We start from the raw sequence: 23,197 nt of genomic DNA, 5'->3' as shown, positions 1-23,197 counted from the left end.
CAGGGCAAGTGGATATCCTGACACACGTGGGAAGGCTCTGGCTTTTTCACTGGTGCTCAGGCAGCACACTACTTCGCGTACTGATGTAAGCACTTTAGACACAAACTAAAAGCAGGTACTGCTGAGCACAGGTTCAGCTTCAGGAATTTGTGGTCACCTCTTGAACTGAACTCACAGCCCTTATGTACAAAAATTCCTGTGCATTTTTCCCCTAAACATTCTTCATATAAACAGTCTAATGGAGGGGGGCCTCTGGATTGTTAAACTTTTAGGAGATATGCTGATGTATTGCAAATCACCCACCAATTTACCTCTAGCTCACATCTGCCTTAGAGGTTGGCATCTATAGCCTAGATCATTCAAAATCACTGCCAGGGTCAGAAATCATATAGAGACAGGTGTTGTTCCCTAAAATATGCTGAACCCAATGACCTTAAAGCTCAATACCAGCATCTTAAAGTGGGGTCAGAATCCAGGAGCCAATATGCTAAATCAGTGCTGGGATTATGTGCTTCTAATGCTCCATTCCAGGCAAGCAGTGAGCTGGAACAGTTCAAGTATGTTACTCTTTAGGAGAGCAATAGCCACCTCATAAAATGAGTTCCACGTGGTGAGGTTTTCCAGTTCTATTCCTCCTCATCTCTGTTGGCATTTCCATAGCTTCCTTAGCCAATTCTTGGTTTCTGGAGAATGCCTTTTGGGAACGATTCCTCTTGGGCTTTCTTCCTTCTAACAAATGCTGCTTCCTGCTGGGAAACTTATTAAACATACTGACATACAGTCCAAAGTCTATGAACAAGTGTGGATAAATGTAGTGATATCTGACAGTGGAACTACGTGCAAGAGATGTGCCCAGTCCCTTACAAGTAGGCACCACTGCAGAGGCCTCACACAATGTATGAAAAGACCAAACATGAGTGTGGGGAAGGCCTCCGTTTATATACAGCTTATTGTATTGGAATCATTTCCAGTTTGTGTAGATGACATTTCCAGCCAGGCCATTAAGTTCTCCTGCTTGGTCTTTGACAGAATACAAGCCATAAAGTCAAACATTCACCAACAGTCCTTGTTTTATGCATGATTTCTTGCCAAGACAGTGCACTGAAAGACATTTACCTTCATTATACAAACTTTGGGTTCACAGCACTTTTTCCTTTTCCTCATAAGGTGGTATTTCCCCCAACTGTTGAAAAATAAAAACACTTGAAAATAAATGATGGGAAACACCCAGCACTGGCACCAGGTCCCTGGGGGCCTTGAGGCAAATTTCTGCATTTGGCTCTCCACAGCATGCTCCAACCACCCCCTGAAGTTGCATTGGGCACCACAGATACTGACAGCTCAGCCCGATCAGGTGGCTGGGCATGGGATATTGCTCAGTCCCTGAGCTGGCCAACCTTTGACACCACCCCTGGAAGCATCCATGACCCAACATGCAGTTGCATTATCAGCCAAACTTTGCTCCATGATTGGATTTTTGCTAAACTTTGGATGGCCTATTGTTTGAATGCCTGGTGAAGCCCTCCAGATTTGAAGGTACTAATCTCATGATGCATACATATATGCATGTACACATGGAAGGTGGGATGGGGGTGGAAGCCAGCCCATGTAAAGAATTTAGATTCCTAAACACCATCAAATTCTTAGACAACACCAGTGTCAGGCCCAAAACCTTGAATTTTTCACATAAAAATAAAAGAGTTTCAAGTCGGTCTTTGCAAGATGAGACACAAAGTTACCCCATGCAGGGAAGAATGTTTGTGTTAGTCTTTGCACATTATATTTTGGGGAAGAGAGGGGGAGGAGTTCATCTTCACTTTAAAAAAATCTTAATTCCTAAAGAACCATTTAGGATTATAAATATTTATTTATTTAAAATACTGGTGTCCTTCCTCAGGTGATCTCAGGGGGCAGGCAGTTTCATATGGGGTGAGTTTCCAAGTGGTCTTGAAAGATGAAATGCCCCACACAGAGCACATTGCATCAATCCAAGTGCTACACATAACCAGTGTGTATGCAGACAATCATAAGGGGTCTGACTGACTCAAGAAGGGACATAGCTGACACACCAGCAGAAGCTGGGCAACAGAACTACAGACCACAGCCAACAACTGGACACCCAAGTGCAAGGTTGGGTCCAGGAACTCTCCAGACTGTAAACCTGTACCTTAAGGGAAGTGCAGGCCCATCCAGAACTAGCTGACACTCCTGGTCGAAGATTCCCTCACTTGTTTGGAAACAGATTTTGCATTTCTTAACACTTGGGGGAGGAGCTATAGGGTTTTACTGTATTTTGCTTTTTAAAAAGAACATTAGTATCTTCTAGGAATGCAGTGGAATTGCTAACTTTAATTGTGAATCTTGATAAAACAATGAGAGTGATCTAGCCAAAATAAAAATAATAACCAATCCAATTGTGAAACCGAAAGTGGGTTGCAATCACTATTTTTACCTTTTCTGAGGCGCGGGAAGCCCTGCAGAGGGGTCTGCAGGCCCACCTGCACCCCCTGGAGCTGGGGCTGGCTTAAAACCCCCCTTCTGTCCCTGGTGGTGATGCAATAGTGGTGAATGGATCGTCGCCATCCTCCACCCCTTAAGGGGGCAGAGAAAGGGCTTCCCAGGCTGGGGAGTTGCAATGCCTCCGTTTGGGAACCTCTGCTATTGGGCTTCACTGCTGCCAGAACAGTAGGCAGCCGCAAAGCACACCAGTAAAGCACACCTTATGGCAGTCGAAAAAAGAATACTAGCAGCATGCAAGCACACCAGTAAAGAGGTCACACTTTAGGCAATAGGTTGAAGAAGGTCCACTGACTCGGGTAGGTCAACTGGGAGGGCAGAATGGGCAGGGAGAGGGTGGAACAGGAGAAGGCTGCAGGCATGATGGAAGTGAGAAGGCTTGGCACCCAGCACAGGTGATTTGCACCATTGCTATCCCTTTCCGATAGCTGCTGGCAAGCCCCCTTTGTCTCCTCAGATTTGTGCCAGCTAGAACTGGCACAGGTCTGAGGAGACTCATATGAGACAATGGCATGGCAGAGTACAGTAAATAGAACTTTGCCGTACTTCCCTAGCCTGTTGCATCATGGCACTCCCCCCCCCAACCAGGATACAGCACAAGCCTCCATGGTGCAGCTGCATTGCCAGAAGGGGAAGGAAAGATACAAAGGGATAGGACTGAGCCCTGATATACCATACATTTTTTACACAGAAGAAAGTGAACATTCCTGATGGCACATTTCAAAAATGTAATTCTGTTAGATAGTGCATCCATTTAATACAACCAGATGCAGCAGAGCCTGACAACCATTTTATTAAAAATTAGATTTCTCATTGGTGCAAGGCCTTCCAAATTCAAATCACATCAGGATCAACATAAGCCAGATCAGATTAAAATAGAATAAAAGGTTACTAATTAGCAGGACCTCACAAGTCCAGCACACATGTAAAACTGAAGTCACCTGCCAAAGAACAAAAATCTAAGAAGTTCAACCAAAGTTCAAAATTAACACTATCAACAAAAAAACACATTTGTATAAACTTATCAAAAATGCAAGATTGAAATTATTGACAAGAGCAAGATCATGCAAATCTAACCAAGTTGTAAGAATAGCATCAAGACTAAAATATTTTAAATCCAATCAAAATAGGAGATTTAAATTAACAGAAAGCAAAATCACCTAAGTCCAACTAAGATGTACTGTATGATTTACTGTAAGCTTGATGACACTAAAAAGTACAAGATTGAAATTGTTAACAAAAACCAGATCATATAAGTACAGCCAAGGTGGAAAATTGCAAAATGAGGATAAAGTGTGACCCTGGAGACTATTTTCCTTTTTTAAAAATTATTCAGAACTATATATAGTTATTTCAGTTGAAGTAAAGTCAAAACTTCTATCAAGGAATATTTTGAAACATTTAAGTGGGCAATTACTCTAATCAACAGTGTATACACCACAAATTTGTACTGTATAATGATTTTGCAATTCCATTTCCCGCATCGTGCAGGGTTGCCAATATTTTTCTGGCAAGACTGTTCTGTCTCAGACACCTTCCCTCAAAAGCACATAATCAGCAGGCAAAGATTTGCCCATTACTGGCTCTCTACAGTAGGGAGCAGGTTCAGCTATTGAATTTGTGCCCATTATTCAGCTGTTAAAGGTACAGACCCAGTCAGGAAGAAAAAAGGTTGACTGATCAACATCGGCTTTGCAGAGACAAAACTTAGAAGGACAACATATAGCTAGTTTAACTCTTATAATGGAGCTCTGTCATGACGAAATGTTAAAAACCTGATACACTGTACATTTTTTCCACAATCAATTCAACAGAACAGACTTCAAGACACTGCTTCAGTGTTGTTTTTTAAATTCATGAAGCACCAGTCTGGTGTCCGTTTGGATGAGGTTGCAGATGTCTGCAACTGCTTAAATTTTTCTGGAGAAGCATTTCATTTATGTATGTCTGCAGTCCATAATTCCTTTCCTTACAGAACATTTTACATCTGCCTTAAAACCTTACTAATACTTAGCACTTGTATATAAATATTTAAGACCACCACTTTCTGAGTGTGAAAAACACTTCGCAAACCTGTATTATCTTGATGTAATCTTTACAATGTAAGGTAGCAATCTTTAGTTACCCTGTAAGGTAACTATTCTTCTCCTCATATTGTGACTGAGAGGAAGAAGCTTGTCTAAAGCTCACTAAAAGCTAGTGAGTTCATGGCAGAGGTGAGACTCAAACCCAGTATGTCGGAATTCAGTTAACCAGTACATGACAATGTAGAATTTACTGTTTATCTGTGCATGTCAAAAGAAAGCTAGTGCACTAAACAGAAATCTAGCTTAGAAACCCTCTCCCTGATGCATGAGCTTTTTGTATGCAAGTTTAACCCAGTTTCACTTGCAAAAGTCATACTGTTGCAGGAAGACTGTACCAGATGTTGTCCTATACGTTTAATTACCTCATAGGTTCTGCTCTGTATGTGTCATGCTGCTTGTTAGCCATTGAACATCCCTGTAAATCAAATTAGCCTCCTCTCTCCAACTCTCAGGAATTCATTGTAGTCTCCCAGGTACTTGATAAATCCTATAGTTGCAGCCCCATGGAGCTGGTAGTGGCTGTTTCCTGCTAAGGTCAATGGGCTTTTCCAAATATACAAATGTTTTGGAAAATGGACTTAGAATGTTTCATGTTGTTCATGTTGCTGAATCTTGTTCAGCATGCATGAACATGTTGTTCATGTTGTAGAATGTTCATGTTGTTCATGTTGCTGTCTGAGAGCCCCATCCTATCCAATTTTCCAGTGCCAGTGCAGCTGGGCCAATGGGACGTGCACTGCATATTGTGGTGGGAAGCAACTGTTACCCTGCACATGCCCGATCTTGTCTGATCTCGGAAGCTAAGCAGGGTCAGGCCTGGTTAGTACTTGGATGGGAGACCGCCTGGGAATACTGGGTGCTGTAGGCTTCTACCATAGTCTTTCGAGACTGAAGGTTGCCAACCAAGTAGGCACAGAGACCTTCTCAAGGTATGGGAACATTCGTTCCCTTACATCAGCACTGCATTGTGACTGCACCGGTGCTGGAAAGTTGGATAGGATTGGACCCCCAGTCAGGATGTGTTCTGTAGGAACACCATGGAAAGCATTCTGGTGCACAAGGCGCACATCACATACTATATCTATTAAAGGAATTCCACACATCCTTCACATTTAACAATTACAATATATATTGTTGCCATTATTGTTGGCACATTATTGCTGCCAATAATCATTTAAAGATTCACTATATTGAAACAAATTACCTTAGAATTTCTAGCTAAAACGCCTCTTCAAAAAGGTATTTGTGAAGCCATTTCCAGCCTAAACTCTACAAACTGAATGCACCTCTTTGAACTCCAAGTAAGAACAAAACAATACAGTTTGACTTGTTTATTCACAGTTTTTTTTTCAATTAAAACATTTTGCTGAGTTTATTTTGGACATAAATACAAATTTTTATGGCTCAGGTTATAACACATATACTGTTAGATGTTATAACTAGTTAAATGTAGTGTAGTGGTTGAACTCTTTTTTTCTTCTTAGGACTTCTGCATTTTCAAGTGGAATCGGAACCAAAATCTGGTCCGCCTAGCAACGTGTTCATATATATCTATTTGTTGACTCTAAAAGTATATTACCATTGGCTTGCAGCCAACATTGAAGCAGTACAGTACCAGTTGGCAATGTATTACAAAGCAAATATTGCATTTTGCACTTGGTTACTGGTTAGCATTTTAGTTCACACCTATATACAATTTTATAACATACTTTCAAAGTATTTCTTTGCCATACCATCTAGCAGCGCATATATCTTGTAGAAATGTCTGTTGTTCATTAACAGTACTGAGTGGCTGGGATCCAAAGGCTTAAGATTCTGCTGCCTCTATTATATGAATCTGATAGAGAGTGTTTTGTTGGGTGAGTGGAATCTTTGACTGTTTTTTCCTTTGGACAGTTGACCCCACTGCCATATCAAACTGTTTTTGACCCTTCCCTTCCCTAGCAAATTTAAAAGCAAATTCTCAATATTAAAAAATAGGGACCTTCATGGATCTGTGGATCTTGAGCCATGGCGGCAAAGTCAAAGAAGTTACTCAGAGTAGAAAACTTACAGCCCAATACTATCTAATGCCCCCCCCCACTGATGTATCCGCACCATCAGAGCATGCACTGCCTTCTGTGAGGGGTGGGGCAGTTCCAAAGGTCTCCTCCACATAACGGAACGTTTGTTTCTCTCCCTTCCCACCTACCCCCCACCGACTCCCCTCTGTGCTGATTTTCTGGTGCAGCAGTAGCCTGGCTGCAGGGAATGGCACATCACCTTTTTCGACTGTCAGAATTAAAGCACACTGTGAGCCATGCGCATATGATTGGGCCCTCAATATCTTGGAGACGTTATTAGGTGCTTACATGCAAGAAGTTATAATTAATGAGAAATAAGGCAATTTCTGTATCTTCTAATAGCATTAGCTATAAATTTTCCAAAAGAATGAGAGCATGCAACAAGGACAAAGTTAGGTGGACAAGTTCTATTGAAATCTGCTTTAGGAGAGATTGGCCATCTCTGAATTGTACATAATGCGTCTAATTCAGATCAAAGTCTTTTCAAAAGCATAAGTATCACATAGCAGAAGCAGCATTCTTGTGCTAGTGAAAGAATGAAAGTGGTCCAACACTACTGCAATGTTTCAGTTTCTCCTAGCTAGTGGACCATTCGTTGGTGCAGTGAGTTATCAACAGCTACTTTTAAAGCCCCTGTCTTAATTCCATTCCATGCCCTGAAATGAGTCTCACAAACCCTAAGAAACATATCCTGGGATGAAATAGCCTTAAGAGGTATAGCTATAAAGAGTGCAGTACACAAATGGTCTCACTATAGAGCTGAACTGTGGAAAAGCCCAAAAACAGCTAGGTTCTAAGATGACAAAGCTCAACAGGTTGCAAAGTGACTGCTAGCAATCCTTACACTGGTCTCAAGGAAGGGAGCCCTGGGCTTGCAACTGATTGCTGTGACCGTTACAAATTCTCTTACCAGCACAGCAACATTGGAGATTACTGCACTGCCTGTGTCTGAATTGCTGGTATGTATGGGCTTTACTAGGGCTGAAGGGTAGCATAATGCAAGAGAGATAGCAAAACAGGATTATGGACCTTGCACTAATTCAACAGGTTTCCTTCCCTCTTGCTTGCAACTATGTACAAGGTCAGGGTCTCAAAGGCCCAGTGCCCTTATCTGGTCCCCAATATAACTGGGATATCCAAGAGCTGCCTTTTCAGCAGCATCACTTCTGCCAAGGCTCCCGGAGGAGGGATGGAAGGAGGCCTCAGAAAGCAAGAAATGCTATGAGGGAAGGGGCAGACAAGAGGAATGAGAGAGGGAGATGCAGCCTAGGTGCTGGGAGAGCCCAATTATCACTTTGGGACAACCCAATTATCACACAGGCCACTTTTACAGCAGTGCCACATCTGTTGAGGCATCACTCTCAGCTGTTGAGCTGCAAAATTACACTGTAGCAGAAGCACTGCAGCTGAAAAGCAGCCCGTGTGGTAACTGGGCTCCCCCAGAACAATAATTGGACAATCTCATAGCTCGAAAACATGAACAAGATTTGCACATTTTCTGTCATTTGCAGCAAATGAGCTTCCGTGTGAGAACAAAGTGCTTATTTGTTCTTATTTGGGCAGGATGTCTGGTCTAGAGGGTAGAGCCTCTGTTAGCCCGAAGATAACATCAGAAGGTCGCTAGTTCGAGTACACCGGCAGCTCCCTGAACGGCTGAGAATGGCGACACCTTGAAGCAGCTGACAAGCCCAGCTGAGTGATTCCACCTGCTCTTGGTGTGAGCAAGAAGCGTCTTGGCTGCCCTCCATGTGAGAGATGGAGCTGCTTGCCAGCCTGTGTGGGAGAACTGGAGGCCAGAAGTGAGACCAAACCAGGAAGATCCATTCTGAAATGTTGTTGGTTCTTGAAAGAGAGATTGTAAAAATCCCCTTGAGCGATTTAGAAATGCCTGCCTATGTAAACTGCCTTGAATAAAGTCAGAGGAGTAATCCAATGACCAGAAAGGCGGTATATAAATACCTAGTTATTATTATTATTATTTCTAGTCATCACCTACTTAATGACATCGCTTCCTCTTATGTCACTCCCAGCCCTCAGCAGGTTCCATGGATTCTAACTTCAGCCTGCTGAATGAAACGTGTTTGAACCCCTGCAGGACATGCTTCTTTCCTTAATAAATTATATAGTAGATTTTAGCGCTGTCCTGGCTAAAGGGCACATCAATTGACTTTAGTCTGCATTAATAATGTGCATTCTGATATGCCTTGATACATTCATACAACTGAACTCAGTACTATCTGGTGGTGCCGTCATCATCTCTTCATGTTAAAAGTTCTTTTCATTTAACATTTTCTTTTACATCCTTCTCCCATAAACATTATTCAAAACATATACATTAACAAAGAAATGGAGCACACTCCATTGCCAGCAATAGAATGTATTGTAATCAAGCAAAACTTAAACCGCTGTGTACCTAGTAATTAAAATATGCATTTGGTAGGAGATTTTATTATCTATTGGTAATGAACAAGTGGGTAACCCCCCACCCCACTGAATAAGCAAGAGGTGTAAAACTTGTTATTTTGTGTGTCTCAAAATTTTAACATTAATTTTCTGCAACATTCTCTTTAATACTGAAAATTAAAATTAGTCAACTAGTATAAATCTAAAGTAGCATCTGATAAAGCTGCATTTTCTTTTTTTGTATGTCAGTTTCTTGCAGGAATATTTTACAAATAATCTACTCATTCCGGTATAAACCTAGTCAATCACTATATTGGAATAGTTATTGCTCAAAAATATTTGTTAAAATGTACAGCACATGCTATTATGTCACTTTGTCAGATTACTTAAGGAAGCAAAACCCATCAAAGGAATGCTGTTTGATCCTTGCCCTTCACTTAGTGTTTTAGTCCATAAAATTTTAATATAAATAATGGCAAAATTGTAAATGTAGCTTAAAATGAACTATGTTCAGCAAATTATGTTTCTGCAAAGTATCTACCATTAACCCATTGATCGGCTAACCATTTTCAACACAATTCTGAGAAAGAGATTTTACACAATTAATTCAAAGGACTTCAACATAGCTCTTCATAAGAGTAAACTTTGCATGGGTCAACATTTAGCTTAGTAGAATTCATTTTGAGATGATAACACTATAATTCTCTTTTGAAGAGAGATCACTGCATTGGAAGCAGACTTTTGGAACTAAAGCAAGATGTCTTTTGCAAAGTCACAGCGTTCCATGATTTTTAGATATTTAATAGTGGAATCTGCCAAACCATCACAGATGAAACAAATTCATCTGGTCGCTGCTGCTTTGTCTTCTTGTTCACTCTTCTGTGCCCCTGTCCTCCAGAGATGACCAAGACAGAGATTGCTTTCCTTTCTTTGGATCTACGTTTTTTACTCTGATTCAGAGAGACATCTTTCAAAAGCTCATAGATCGCACTCTCCTCAGGCCTGTGTTCCGTTGTGCTTGATCCATGAGATAGTGTTAGAGATCCAGAAGATGAAGACAAGTCACTTCGCTGAGCAATTGATCCCACTGAACCTCCAAGCCAAATCGCACTGTCATTTGGGTTACTTAGGGCTGAACTGGGTCTCTCACTGTGAACAACACTCTTTTGGTCATCATCTTTAGACCCCGAATGTGGACAACTCAGACTACGTCTTGATTTGCTTTTGCTTCGCTCATCTGATGTCACAGATGCCATCACAAGGAACTTCACAGGGCCATTGTGTGCATGGTAAGAGACCATTCCTCTTCCTGTAGCCAAAAGGGAGGGAGGGAACATTATAATTCTTCTTTTACTAAGTCATTACTTAGTCATTTTACTTAGTTTTACTTAGTCATTTTACTTAGTCATTACTATAATTCTTCTCTTACTTAGTCATTACTTCAGTAGCCATTTAATCAACAGGGCACAATTTTAAATGTGACATCTGTACTGGTGAATAAAAACCTAGCTACAATTACTGTGTCATGTAAGCCACTGCTTTATATACAGTTCAACATGGAGTTGGTGAACACTTTGTTACTATTGTGCAATAGATTTCGCTTGGAAGAAGACATGCTGAATTCCTATTCTCTAAGAGCAAGATGAAATGTTATGCATTATGCACATTAGGGAAGCAACACTGAAAAACAGATACCTATGGTAGTTATTCCTCTCATTCCCTGCATGTAACATTTATTCAGCTGCCACCATGGGAATGTGGTGTCATCACACGGAGAGTTTTCCTGTAAGCAGCTGCCAATAATATGCCTTGGGAATGGAAAAACTCCGCATGAACTGCTGCACCACATAGTAAATGTTCCTAACCATGGGAGGGGAAGACCTCAGTAGAGGCACACTGGTTTTGGTGACTTCCTTTTCAGACTAACATGGCTATTCCTCTAAAACTAGTCTGGATAGTTCCCCAAATTCTCAGCTCTCTCAGGAAGGAAACTAATTCAACTACCACTTTTGCCCTCTCTCCTTGGACTAATGCATCAGTAGAGCGCGTGCACACGCACGCACGCATGCACACACACACAGATTAGAAGTGGCTGAAAAAAGCAGCTTACTATATATTACCTTCTGACTCTAGAACAATTCAGCACCACATGTCCTAATTTTTGCTGAAGTTTACATACAGTTCATGCTTTGTTCCCTGTTTTCACAACAGCATGAGTAGGGGATCAGCTGATGTTTTAGTTGGCATTTCCACTGTCTTAACACTACATGCTTTCCCCACAATCCACAGCCAAAGGCCTTGTTTTCAATTAAATTCACTTCACCTTTGTTACATATGTCTTTACATATTTGGGCTGATCTTGCTGAAAGAGAGCTCTTATTTTACTGGGGATGCCAGAAGAAGCTTCAAAAATTCAGGATCTTGAAGTACAGTGGCATTTATTCTGTTAAATTGGTATGACTTTTGGAAAGAAAAGCTACAGGATGCAAGCAATCTCTTTTTACAACCAACTGGTCTTTAAGAGCACTAGACTAGTTGCAACAGTACTAACAGGAAATCAACATGCAGAAAAAAATTCATCCTACATAGGGAAGATAAAGCCAAGGCAGTATCAATGCATCAGAATTCTGTACATGCTCTCAAGAATTCAAGTGTATATTGCATATTGGAGCACAATCCTATGCATGTCTACTCAGATATAAGTCCTGTTGTGTTCAATGGAACTTACTCCCAAGAAATTGTGTATAGGATTGCAACCTTTATTTTCATTCCACAAGATCTTGCAGCAATTATGTTAAAGAATACTGTGTCAGTCTGCATCATTATAGAATACTGTGTCAGTCTTCCATGGGCGAACAGCTTTTCAAAGCACAGTGATTTGACCTTTCAGTTCAGAAGGCACAAAATTACTCATTGAAAATATGATTATTTCAATCCCACAGTTCTGACTGGGCATAGGGATGGGGCTGCAGTTCAGTGGCAGAGAACATGTTTTCTGTGCAGGGGTGTCCAGGTCCAATCCCTGGCATTACCATGCAAGGCAGAGAAATATTTCTGTTTGAAACTTTGGAGAGTCGCTGCCAGTCAGTGTTGACAACTGTGAGCTAGATGGACCAATGATCTGGCTCAGGATAAAGCAGCTTCCTATGTTCTTATAATTAAGACCTTCTCCACCAATGCCAATTTCTCTTCACAGTTCAACTGGTGGAAAGTGCTTCACATGTGCAATGGAATGCCCATTTAGAGCAGTCCCCTCCACTCAAGTGAATGGGAAATTCTTTTGCTCAGGAATTCTGAGCACACATAAGAACACATAAAGGGCTCCATAATGGGAAAAATTAGTAAAACTAAACTGTCTTGTGCTTATCTATGTGACTAAATGAGGATCACCACTTGTTAATTGTCTATTCCCCCCCGCCCCCCAAAAAAAGTTCAACCTGATTTTTTCCTCCCCAATTTTCCCTGTAACAAAATGTAAACATTTCTCTTGGAACTGCTGCCACAATCTGCACTGGAGCCCTCCCCAACCCTCCAGGAACATGACACGACTTCCTAAGGGTAAGGTAAGTCTTCTTTGCACATGTGTTTTATTCTGTTTCACACTGAAAGATATTATAAAAATATTGCTTGACTTTACTCTGTCCCAAGGATTAGGATTTTTACAACAAAACTAAACATAAGAACATAAGAGCCCCGCTGGATCAAGTCAAAGGCCCATCTAGTCCAGCTTCCTGTATCTAAAGGGCATGATCCCACCAACATTAATCAATTTTAAGTATCACTGATGTGAAAGCTCAGTATGCGCTGAAATCTTTCCCAATGAAACAGATGCTACATAAACATGCTTGCTTTGGCTGGATCATCCCCGAAGAGACTATCATAAAAGAATGAGAGAGCTTCGGAAAAAAGCTGCTGCAAAAAGTTGAAAGTACAGCGAAGACAGTTTAACCTGCCTCTTCCCCCCCCCCCCCGAAAAAACGCTTATCTGCCTTATTTTGAAAGCTGTACTTTAGATTAATATCAAGAACAATAATTCAATACTGAACATCAACATTTCTACTTACCAGTTACCTTTGGGATTCCCTGCAAACGAGGAACAGGAAGTGCTACCATAATGCCCAGATTTGTCCCAACTAATAATAAACCATGGCACACCAGGAGGCTGCTCACAGAAACACGTTGTTGTCCTGAAAGAGTGAGAGAGCACGGGCTTATTCCAAAGGCCAAAATCTTAGCCACTGTAAGATCCCCGCTTTATCACATTTGCATGCAGTTCTTTTTTAACCCAGAAATAAGACAAATCAGTGTTGCTGGTTACACAAGTGTAAGTATAATAAAGACAAATATCCCACAAAATTATTTAAAAGCAATTTTAAAATTTGTTTAAACGCATGTTTTCTTACAGATACATAAATACCGCTAAGTTTTCTTAACTATAATACAACCAACTTAAAATCCATTGTCTGGAAAGAGCTCATCAAATGCTTAACCCAGTGATTCTCAGACTTTTTGGGAGCTTTACTTCCAAAGTAAGTCTTTGCGGGGGAGGGACAAGGGCAGCAACATGATCCCCAGAATCGCATCGCTAAGGGGAGGCAAGGGGGTGCATTTACTTACTGTGGGCTTGGACAAGAAGCAGGAGGTGTGGGGAGCCCCATGCAGCCCTCTGCAGGGCTCCCCGACGCTCAGAAACTTCAGAAACAGGAAGTGCAAGCCCCCTCCTGGCTGCATTTGCAAACCAGAAGTGGCTTGTGATTGCTATTTCTGAAGATTCCAAGCCTTGGGGAACCCTGTGGAGGGCTGCACGGGGCTCCCCACACCTCCTGCTGCTTGCCCTAACACACAGTAAGTAAAAGTACACCCCTACCCCCTTAGCGATGCAATCCAGGGGATTGCATCGCTGCTTCTCCTATTCCCCCTCCCCTTAAAGGAATGGGGGAAGTATTACACAAACTGGTGGGTCACAATTCACCAGTTTGAGAACCACAGGCTTAACCTATCCAGTATTTATCTGGTATAATTTAACTATATTCTCAAAGTGTTATCTTAGTATGTTCCTGAGGAAACAAAACAGATATGGTTTTACAAACTCAGTACAGGTTGAGTAACCCTTGTCTGGACTGCTTGGGACAAAAGTAGCCCAGATTTTGGATTTTTCAGGATTTCAGAATATTTGCATAAGCATAATGAGATATCTTGCGGATGGAACTCCCAAGTGTATTCACACTTCAGAAAACACTTCACAAGTGCTCTTGTTTTCACTTCTGTGTACAGACTTCTAATGTTCACACTTCACAAGCAGTGGTGTAGCTAAGGGGATAGGGGGATACATTACCCCGGGTACCACACCTGGAAGGATTACCACCCTTCACCTCCTATGATCCAGAGGCTTGTGGGGGTCTCCAGCAGGCCTTCCGAGGCCTGGGGAGGTTGGATGCAGCCTCCCTCAGCCTTAGAAGGCCTCAGAAACCATGCAGTGGCCTTAGAAAGACATTTCCACTTTTAGAAATGGTGAAATGCTTAGTCTACATCAGGGGTGTCCAAAGTTTTTGGCAGGAGGGCCACATCAGCTCTCTGACACTGTGTCGGGGGCCAGGGGGTGAAAAAGGATTAATTTACATTTAAAATTAGCTGCCCTGGGTCCCTTTGGGGAGAAGGGCGGGATAGAAATAAAGTTTTATTATTATTTTATTATTATTAAAATTTGAATAAATTTACATAAGTTTACACAAATGAATATATTAAAGACAAACTTATATGAATGAATCAAGGTCTTGCAATAGCTCAAGGCCTATAAAAGGCCTTGTACAAAGCAAGGCTGGCCTTTCCTTTGCTGCCACTATGGCATCACAGACGTGAAACAGCAAGAAGTGGAGGGAGCCCTCATCCCACAGCTCATGTGAGAGGTCAAACAGTCGCCCTCACGCTGCGAGCAGTTGTGTCGGGCCAGTGTGGGCTTCCACAAATCTCTGGAGGGCCAGAGGGTCATTGGAGACTGGGGGCTTCCCGAGGGCTGCATTGAGAGGCCTTGAGGGCTGCATGTGGCCCCAGGGCCGGGGTTTGGGCACCCCTGGTCTACATGATTGAAACTGGAACCTTCTGTACAAAAAAAATGTGCTCAACCACTGAGCTATGGCCCAACCCCCAAAGTTAAAGTCAAAGCTTCACCCCTTCCCCTCTGCCAAGGAGATCGCTCCTGTTCTGGGAGCAGCTGCCAAAGGCACACAGTGCTCCTGCACTGGCTGGCTCCACCTAGAATCTGCTTCCTTCAGATTAAAAGAATGGGAGGGAGAGTAAAACAAGGGTGTTCTATAAAATAAATATGTGTTAATAAAGAAGTCTCTTCCTGACCTCTGGACTGAGTTACACATGATGACCCAATAGTATGGCCTTGTGTGCTGCCCTGTCCATCTATTACCTTTGTTTTCCATTTCTGCTTTGTCCAAATTTTCTAGTTCAAATGAGGATGTCCCAGTCTAGATGAGCTTATTTTCCACCATTTCCCCACAGGCTTCCCCTCTTGCTTTTTCACTGCACACTTATACAACTGCAGAAATATATACTTTTTACTCATGAGGTTCTAATGAGAGTTTCTTTTTTAATAAAAGGTATCCTCTCTTGAGGAATATAATAATAATTTGAAGTCTAGGTCACGTATCTTAGCAGAGGTGGAGTGTTTCACCTTTTGCCTCCTCTGCCTGCAGTCTGAAGCAGAGACTCTGTTTTACATATCAATGAAATTTGTGCACTGATAGATTTTGATTTTTTTTTTTTTAATTTACAGCATGACTTCCAAGTAGAAATCATTTCATTTAATGCTGAAATTACTTATGCCTATACTAAGGACAGACATTAAATTAAAAAGTAAAATATTAATGAGAGAGATGTGCCAGCTCTTCAGGGAGATAGGAAGAATGCTCATGTGTTCCATCAGAACAAATCAGAGGGGCAGCCTTGAGTGAAGCTGAAAAGTTTGCCTTGGAGCCAAATGATGTTATTAAGGTGATCACAGCAGGAAAGAATTGATGAATGAAAGACATCTGCCAGGGTGTAGCAGTCCTGAACCCACTTCTTGGGTTACTGACCTCAACTCCTTTTCAAAGACACAGGAGGAAAGACTGGATGGGGTGGGGAGTGCTCAGTGCCTTCATAACAAACAACCAACATGGGTTATCAATAATTCCCCACTTTATTAACAATAATATAATCCCCCCCATTCATAACCCATAAAAAGGCCATTTAGACAAATACCAGAGAAGCATATTCACAGGTTCCAAACCATTCTCCTAGCTAAGATGATGATCCTTCTTCCTCTTTTCCCCTTTTCTTTATACTCCAACTAATCAACTACCCACATCCCTCCCTTCAATAATCCCAGCCTTCCACCAGCTGAGCATAATAACCACAACTTCACAAACCCAGTCAAGATCTTAAAGGGCCAGTACATTACACAGGGGAAAGTCATTAACCCTTCCTAAGATCACTAGAAGTTACAGCCCAGGGTTATTTGTGGAAGTCAAAGTGCATAAACATACATTAATAAAATATCTTCTAAGGGAACAAAAGACTTGCATTGTCTCTGACACAAAACAAACAATAAAAAGCACACATTCTAGAAATGGACCTCTCCCTCTTCAGAAGACTCATGACAAGTTTGTTTATATTGATTTCATATTTTTACTCATTACTTAATATAAATCTCGGATTTGATATGTGCCAGGCCCCAAAACATGTCCCCTGATATTGCAAAGAGGTCAAGACAAGTTGTTGGCATCCTTCAGTCTCAGAAGACTATGGTATTGTGCTCTGAATGGTGGTTCTGGCACAGAGTGTCCTCTCCAGTGCACGAAGCCTGGGTAAAGTAGATATGGAGGTCAGACTGTTTCCCATGCAGCAAATCCCCCCTCTCCACGTCACTGAAATGGTCCAATGGAAAGGCAGAGGCCAATATGGTTGGTTCCAGCGGCGTCACAGGAGTTGCCAGAACTTGACTGTGTTCTGCCATGAACTGCCTCAGGGACTCCGGCTCCGGATTTTGCCTCGAGGTTGACTCCTGAAGCCTTTTCCATATCTGGATGTAGCCACAAGGCAGTGAAGGTTTGGGATCAGAGTTTTCCTTCTCTCAGATGAGCTGCCTTCCCAGGCTAACGAGTTCCATCTACCCGGTGGCTGTTTAGTCGCCTCTTACGACAAGTACAGCCAAAACTGAGAGCCTATTCTTATCCCTAGCTCTTTCTCTCGATACAGAGCTAAACAAATGCATCAGTAAAGCAGCTACCACATTTTTCAGACTCACAAAGAGAGTCTGGTCCAACAAGAAGCTGACGGAACATACCAAGATCCAGGTTTACAGAGCTTGTGTCCTGAGTACACTTCTGTACTGCAGTGAGTCATGGACTCTTCGCTCACAACAGGAGAGGAAACTGAATGCTTTCCACATGCGCTGCCTCCGACGCAGCCTCAGCATCACCTGGCAGGACAAAGTTCCAAATAACACAGTCCTGAAACGAGCTGGAATCCCTAGCATGTATGCACTGCTGAAACAGAGACGCCTGCGTTGGCTCGGTCATGTCGAGGATCTCCTCTATGGAGAACTTGTGCAAGGAAAGCGCCCTACAGGTAGACCACGGCTGCGATACAAGGACATATGCAAGAGGGATCTGAAGGCCTTAGGAGTGGACCTCAACAGGTGGGAAACCCTGGCCTCTGAGCGGCCCGCTTGGAGGCAGGCAGTGCAGCATGACCTTTCCCAGTTTGAAGAGACACTTGGCCAACAGGCTGAGGCAAAGAGGCAAAGAAGGAAGGCCCATAGCCAGGGAGACAGACCAGGGACAGACTGCACTTGCTCCCAGTGTGGAAGGGATTGTCACTCCCGAATTGGCCTTTTCAGCCACACTAGATGCTGTTCCAGAACCACCATTCAGAGTGCGATACCATAGGCTTTGAGACTGAAGGTTGCCAACTCAATTCTTATCCCCAGCTCCCAGGGGAAGTATACAGAGACAAGTATACAGAGCTAAATTTTACAAATCCCTTCATAATGGGAACAACGTGTTGGGCAGATGCAAGCTAGACCTGTACAGTAACAGTGGATGTGGGTGGATGTGTTCCTCTCCATCAATAAGGGGCACTGTTACCTAGTCACTTTCTCCTTTAAAGGCTAGTGGGTTGCTCTCTCCTACTATGATTAGACTTCTCATTAGCTTCTTTTTCTGTCTTGCTGTTCTCCCTTCTAAACAATGGCTGAAGTTCTTTTGTTGTTGTAGTGAAGTTCTTGACAAAATTCAGGTTTGCTGTGGATGGGACTGATTGATACCTCAGCTCTGATAACACAGCTCAGATGTGTTCAGTCTGACACTCAAGCAAGTATTTTCAATACAGTCGGCTCTCATCATGCATGTGATAGACACATACAAATTAAAGTATTTTAAAGTAAATTCAGCAGTTCTGACCACATGAGATCTGAACATCACAGTTCCTGTATGCCTCTCACATCTTGCCACAGTGAGTGTGATTCAAGTGTGTAAAAATACAGTACAGTTGACACTATTTTCCATACAACATGGTCCCAAAACGCTAGCCAACTGCTTTACCTGGTGCTAAACTAAAGAAACAGTGGCTGTTCCCATGTTGGAGGAAAAACTGACTGTGCTGGACTTATTGAGAGATGGTATTGGACTCCACAAAGTAGTGGGTAAATATGGTTGCAACAAACCTCACATCTATTCCAACTGGATTATGTGTCAAACTGTGGCATCAAGTGCCCCAATGTCTGCTAAGGTGACGAGACAAATGAGTAACAACACTTTAGTGAAGACTGCAAAGGCATTAAACGGTTGGTTGGAAGACATGAACCGTAAACATGTGCCTGTCAGTGGTAGCACATTGCAAGAAAAGACTCTTAGCCTCTATGTGCTGCTCAAACCCCCTGTAAAGAGGGACAGCCTTCTAATGAGAAGGAATTCAGGGCCAATCCAAATTAATTTTAGGAACTCCTTCAATATCAAAAACGTGCTGACTACTGGTGAAGCTGCATGTGCCAATGAAGAGGTAACAAAAACTTGCCCCCAACAATTTAAGGAACTTATATTTTAAAAAAGGGCAATCCAGCATGTGTTTTTAATGCTGAAGAGACTGGGCTCTTCTGGGGAAAAAATGCCCAAGCACACTGAGGCTTCAATCCTATGCAGACTTTCCTGGGAGTAAGTCCTATGGAATGCAATGAGACTTACTTCCAAGTAGACATGGATAAGACTGTACCCATAGAGAAGCAAAACAACTCCTGGCTTTAAAGATGGTTGGACTGCGTTGTTCTGGGGCAATGTGGCTGTGCGTTTAATAAAGCTGGGCTCGCTCTACAGGGCTGCAAATCCCCATGAACAAAAATATCCTGCTTGTGTTCTGATAGTCAAATAAAAATGCCTGGCTGACAGATAATAATTCTAGATTATTTCTAGAATGGTTCCACAAGTATTTCATTCTGGAGGTCAAGCAGTACCTCAGAGAGAAAGGACAACTTTAAAGAGTTACTGATCATAGACAATGCTCCTGATCACTCTGAGACACACTGATTTGCACATAATAATGCTGAAGTCATCTTTCTTCCTCTCAAAACCACCTCAACCCTGCAACTCCTCAACCAAGGTTTGATTTGCTACTTCAAGGTCATGTACACAAGGCTTATATTCTCATGGACCTGTACTGCTATGGATGCTCTCCAGTGCTGATGTGATGAAGTTCTGAAAGTCCTTTAACACTGTTGATTGCATCACTTACACAGGTAATGGATGCTAATCAAGCCTGAAACAGGCAATGCATGTTGGCAAAACCTATGGAGAGAATGTGTGAACAATTTTCAGGGTTTTCCTACCATTGACAAAGAAGTGAAATGCATTGTTCGAGGCTAGGCAAGTAGGTGGTGATAGCTTTAATCAACATCCTTCAGGAAGAAACAGAATTAATTGATGACCATGGAGAAATATTGGCTAAGAGAAACTGATAAAATCATATGGGGAAGATGAAGATGACAATGACAAACAGGCAGAGCTAGCAAGTTGGAGTCTTCATAAATTTGCACTTGAATGATTTAATTTGTGAACACAAGCCCCTCTATGAAAAGAAGCCTCAAAATCACATGTGTTGTTTCAGGCAGCGCCAAGAAATGTTTGAGCGCTCAAGAGACAACATCAACGTCACTATTTTTCTCACGGAAACATAAACAGAAGCAGATGAGCCTGTATGCAATCAACTTTTTGAGCGGAACCAGAGCCAACTACCGACAAATAGCGCTCCAACATCAAAGCCTGGCGCATCATCATTAAGGACAGTTGAAAGGATAATTGAGGGATAAATCGGAGTACACCTGATTTTGGCTGTGAACTTCAGAAAGTAACTCTCGTGCCAGATGCAAGCTGACTATATATTGAGAAGAGGGAAATCATAAGGAATCTGGATGTAAGTGCCTATGAGATAACAAGAGGACAGAAACCGCTGCTGATGGGTTCAAAAAGTGGCATGATCCTAATGGGGTGGGGGTGGGGGGGTGGAACAACATTGTTCTGATCCTAAAGTTTAAGGTGCAAGTTACTCTAGACAAATCTGACCATTATTGAGACCTTCTTTCCCAAAGCCACAGTCCTAAGAACAGTTATGCACACTTAAGCTCAATACTGATGTTTCAGAGGCAGGCTATACATAACTTGAGATATCTATGATTGGCTCTCCTTACCTTTTAAAAAAGAACACAGCTTGGTACACACAGCCAATGAGCATACTGTGCAGCCCACTACCCAGGGTAGCCCTAATACAGGCAGAAATGGCAAGCCTTTTGCCTTTATGGAACATAATGACACAGAAATATTGATACAGAAGACACCGGCCTAGTTTTTCAGCCAGCAGGCCCTTTTTGTTGTTGCTCTCCATCAGCACTAGATACAGCCTGCCAGCTGCTCCCACAGCCATTGCCACTGTCTCTGTTGTGAGTGATGGACAGTTTAGGGATGGGGAAATCCCGGCACTCCAGCTATGAAAAGCCACTTGTTTGGAAGCAGGGGTGGCAGCTGTTTACCTCTGCAACAGCTCATTTTCACACCAGCAGCTCCTTTCTTTTTTTTCCATTTGGTAGTTAACATTAAATGCCACACTATAATCCCAGTGACAACCACCATAAGTAACATAACTGAAGGCACAAGAGCTGTGAGGATACACTGTCAACTTATGTGAAAGGATGTAGCCATACCGCTATTCTGCTTGAACCACTGCCAGACTGACAGTCATGATATCACTTCCTGTGATTGTTTCTTGTGTGCACAGCTGTGGTAAGGGTGACCTGTCATACTTCATTATTCAGCTTCTGCCCTGCATGTGTGCATGCATGCACATGTACAACACTGACAATCAGAACTGACATTGTATCTCCCTTACTTGCGGGGGGGGGGGGAGGGCGGGGAGTACAAGAACTAGAGCAAGTTCTTACAAACAGATTTCTAGCAAGAGCGAGGCTGCAGCACCACCACACAGTAAAGAGCGTTACCAAAAAACTGAAATCAAGGAACATATGCACTGCCAGTTTATGGCAAAAATATGCATCTTGATGATTTTACATCTGCAATATTTGAAACTATCTGTAAATCTCTTTTACAGTAAATCTGTAAATCTCTCTCTGTGTTATCTTTGGCAGTTTTCCCAACTAAGATTAACATCTGGGGGGATACAGGAAACATCAAGGAATGTCGTGGCACACAAGGAACGACAGAAATGTCAAACTCGTGTTTTGTACCAGTGAAGCAGTATCGTTTTCACATGTGAAAATTGCAAGCAATTATCCAGCAATCTTGAACATCTTGAACACAGAAGGCAAGCTGGGAACTAAACAGTTGGAAGTGAGGTCAAACGGAAATCCTCTGCTCTTAAAATGATGCCCAGTTGGGAGTTGAGGAAACACCTGCATAGGGTAGTGATCTTCTACAAACAACCTATTACGGTAGCAAATACATGCAATCATTTATATGCCCTTTGAAAGATAAATAAATATCATTAGTGTGTACAATTTTCTTTCTATTCACTGAACTTGAATAGTTCCTGACCAGTTCAGAATACGATAATGAACTTTTCATAATGAGCTCTTTCGGGCAAGCTTTAACAATTTGAGTCACATGTTGGTTTAACAGTAAAAGAAAATGGTCAAAAGACTAAGTAGTTACCTGAACAGTGCTCAAAACCTGGTATGAAACATAAGTGTGGCTGAACTGATTGGGGACAGCAACTACAGTGCTACGATGTGTTCATGCAGGTTTGTTGCATAGCCTTTTGCAAACGGATGCAAATAGTCCTTCCACAAGTGCAGACTTCATGTGACAGGGGCAGAATATCCCTGAATACCAAATGGTGGGGGGAGGAGAACAGAGAAGATTGTTGCCTCTATGCTGTGCCTGAGGGCATCCCAGAAGCATCTGGTTGGACAGTGTGGGAAAGAGAATGCTAACCTTCACGGATCATTGGTTTGATTCAACAGGGCTCTTCCTAGAAACACCATACAAACTGCCTTATGCTGAGTCAGACTATTGGTCGATCTAGGTCAGTACTGTCAGCTCTGACTGGCAGGAGTTTTTTTCCAGTCCTTCAGGAAGACATCAGGGATTGAACTGGAAACCTTCTGCATGCAAAGCAGGTACTTTATTACTGAGCAATGCAGCCCTCTCCCCAAAGTATGTTCTTAACCCAATTTTGCCCAGCCCACAGGTGTACACATTTAATCCCTGTTGGGTATATGCAGTGTTGGGCAGAAATGACTTAATTTTCTTTCTGCATTGATTGGCCACGTTGGCATCAAATCACAATTTTTCCTTTGCAAAAAGGAAACTCATTACCAAATTAACTTTACCATAATTATTACTATAAGGCTCATCACATCATAAAACTGCTCAAAACTACCCTGTGGTTAAGGAATTTTTTTTAACAGAACAATTCGATATTTGGAAGGGTTGCGGGCCTGTTACAGAGGAACCTTGTTGTATCGCTTTTTCTCCCTAGTGAGGAAATGTGACATTTTCCTGTCAGTTGCCAGGAAATGCATTTATTACATTACAAGATAAAGAATGGAAACTCTCCTTTGTTACATAGGCATGC

General features: G+C 42.2%; 1 protein-coding gene and 1 pseudogene across 2 annotated transcripts in view; one reads left to right on the top strand and one right to left on the bottom strand.

The window, feature by feature from the left end:
- The first annotated feature begins 5,355 nt into the window (after window positions 1–5,355).
- LOC136637873 (5S ribosomal RNA) lies at window positions 5,356–5,472 on the top strand (annotated as a pseudogene).
- Window positions 5,473–5,930: 458 nt separating this feature from the next.
- Window positions 5,931–23,197, bottom strand: part of ARHGEF10 (Rho guanine nucleotide exchange factor 10) — a 114,704-nt gene continuing 97,437 nt past the window's right edge. For both annotated transcript variants that reach the window (XM_066612385.1, XM_066612387.1), the window contains 2 exons: window positions 13,135–13,257; window positions 5,931–10,379 (listed from right to left, as the gene is read on the bottom strand). In XM_066612385.1, coding sequence (XP_066468482.1) covers window positions 9,862–10,379; window positions 13,135–13,257 — 641 coding nt within the window. In that variant the 3' untranslated portion in view covers window positions 5,931–9,861. The remainder of the gene's footprint in view (window positions 10,380–13,134; window positions 13,258–23,197) is intronic.

The sequence above is a fragment of the Tiliqua scincoides genome, chromosome 1 (assembly GCF_035046505.1).
Source record: "Tiliqua scincoides isolate rTilSci1 chromosome 1, rTilSci1.hap2, whole genome shotgun sequence".
In the NCBI taxonomy this organism is placed as follows: domain Eukaryota; kingdom Metazoa; phylum Chordata; class Lepidosauria; order Squamata; family Scincidae; genus Tiliqua; species Tiliqua scincoides.
Note: the sequence above shows the minus strand (reverse complement) of the source record. Positions and strands in the feature narration are given on the sequence as shown.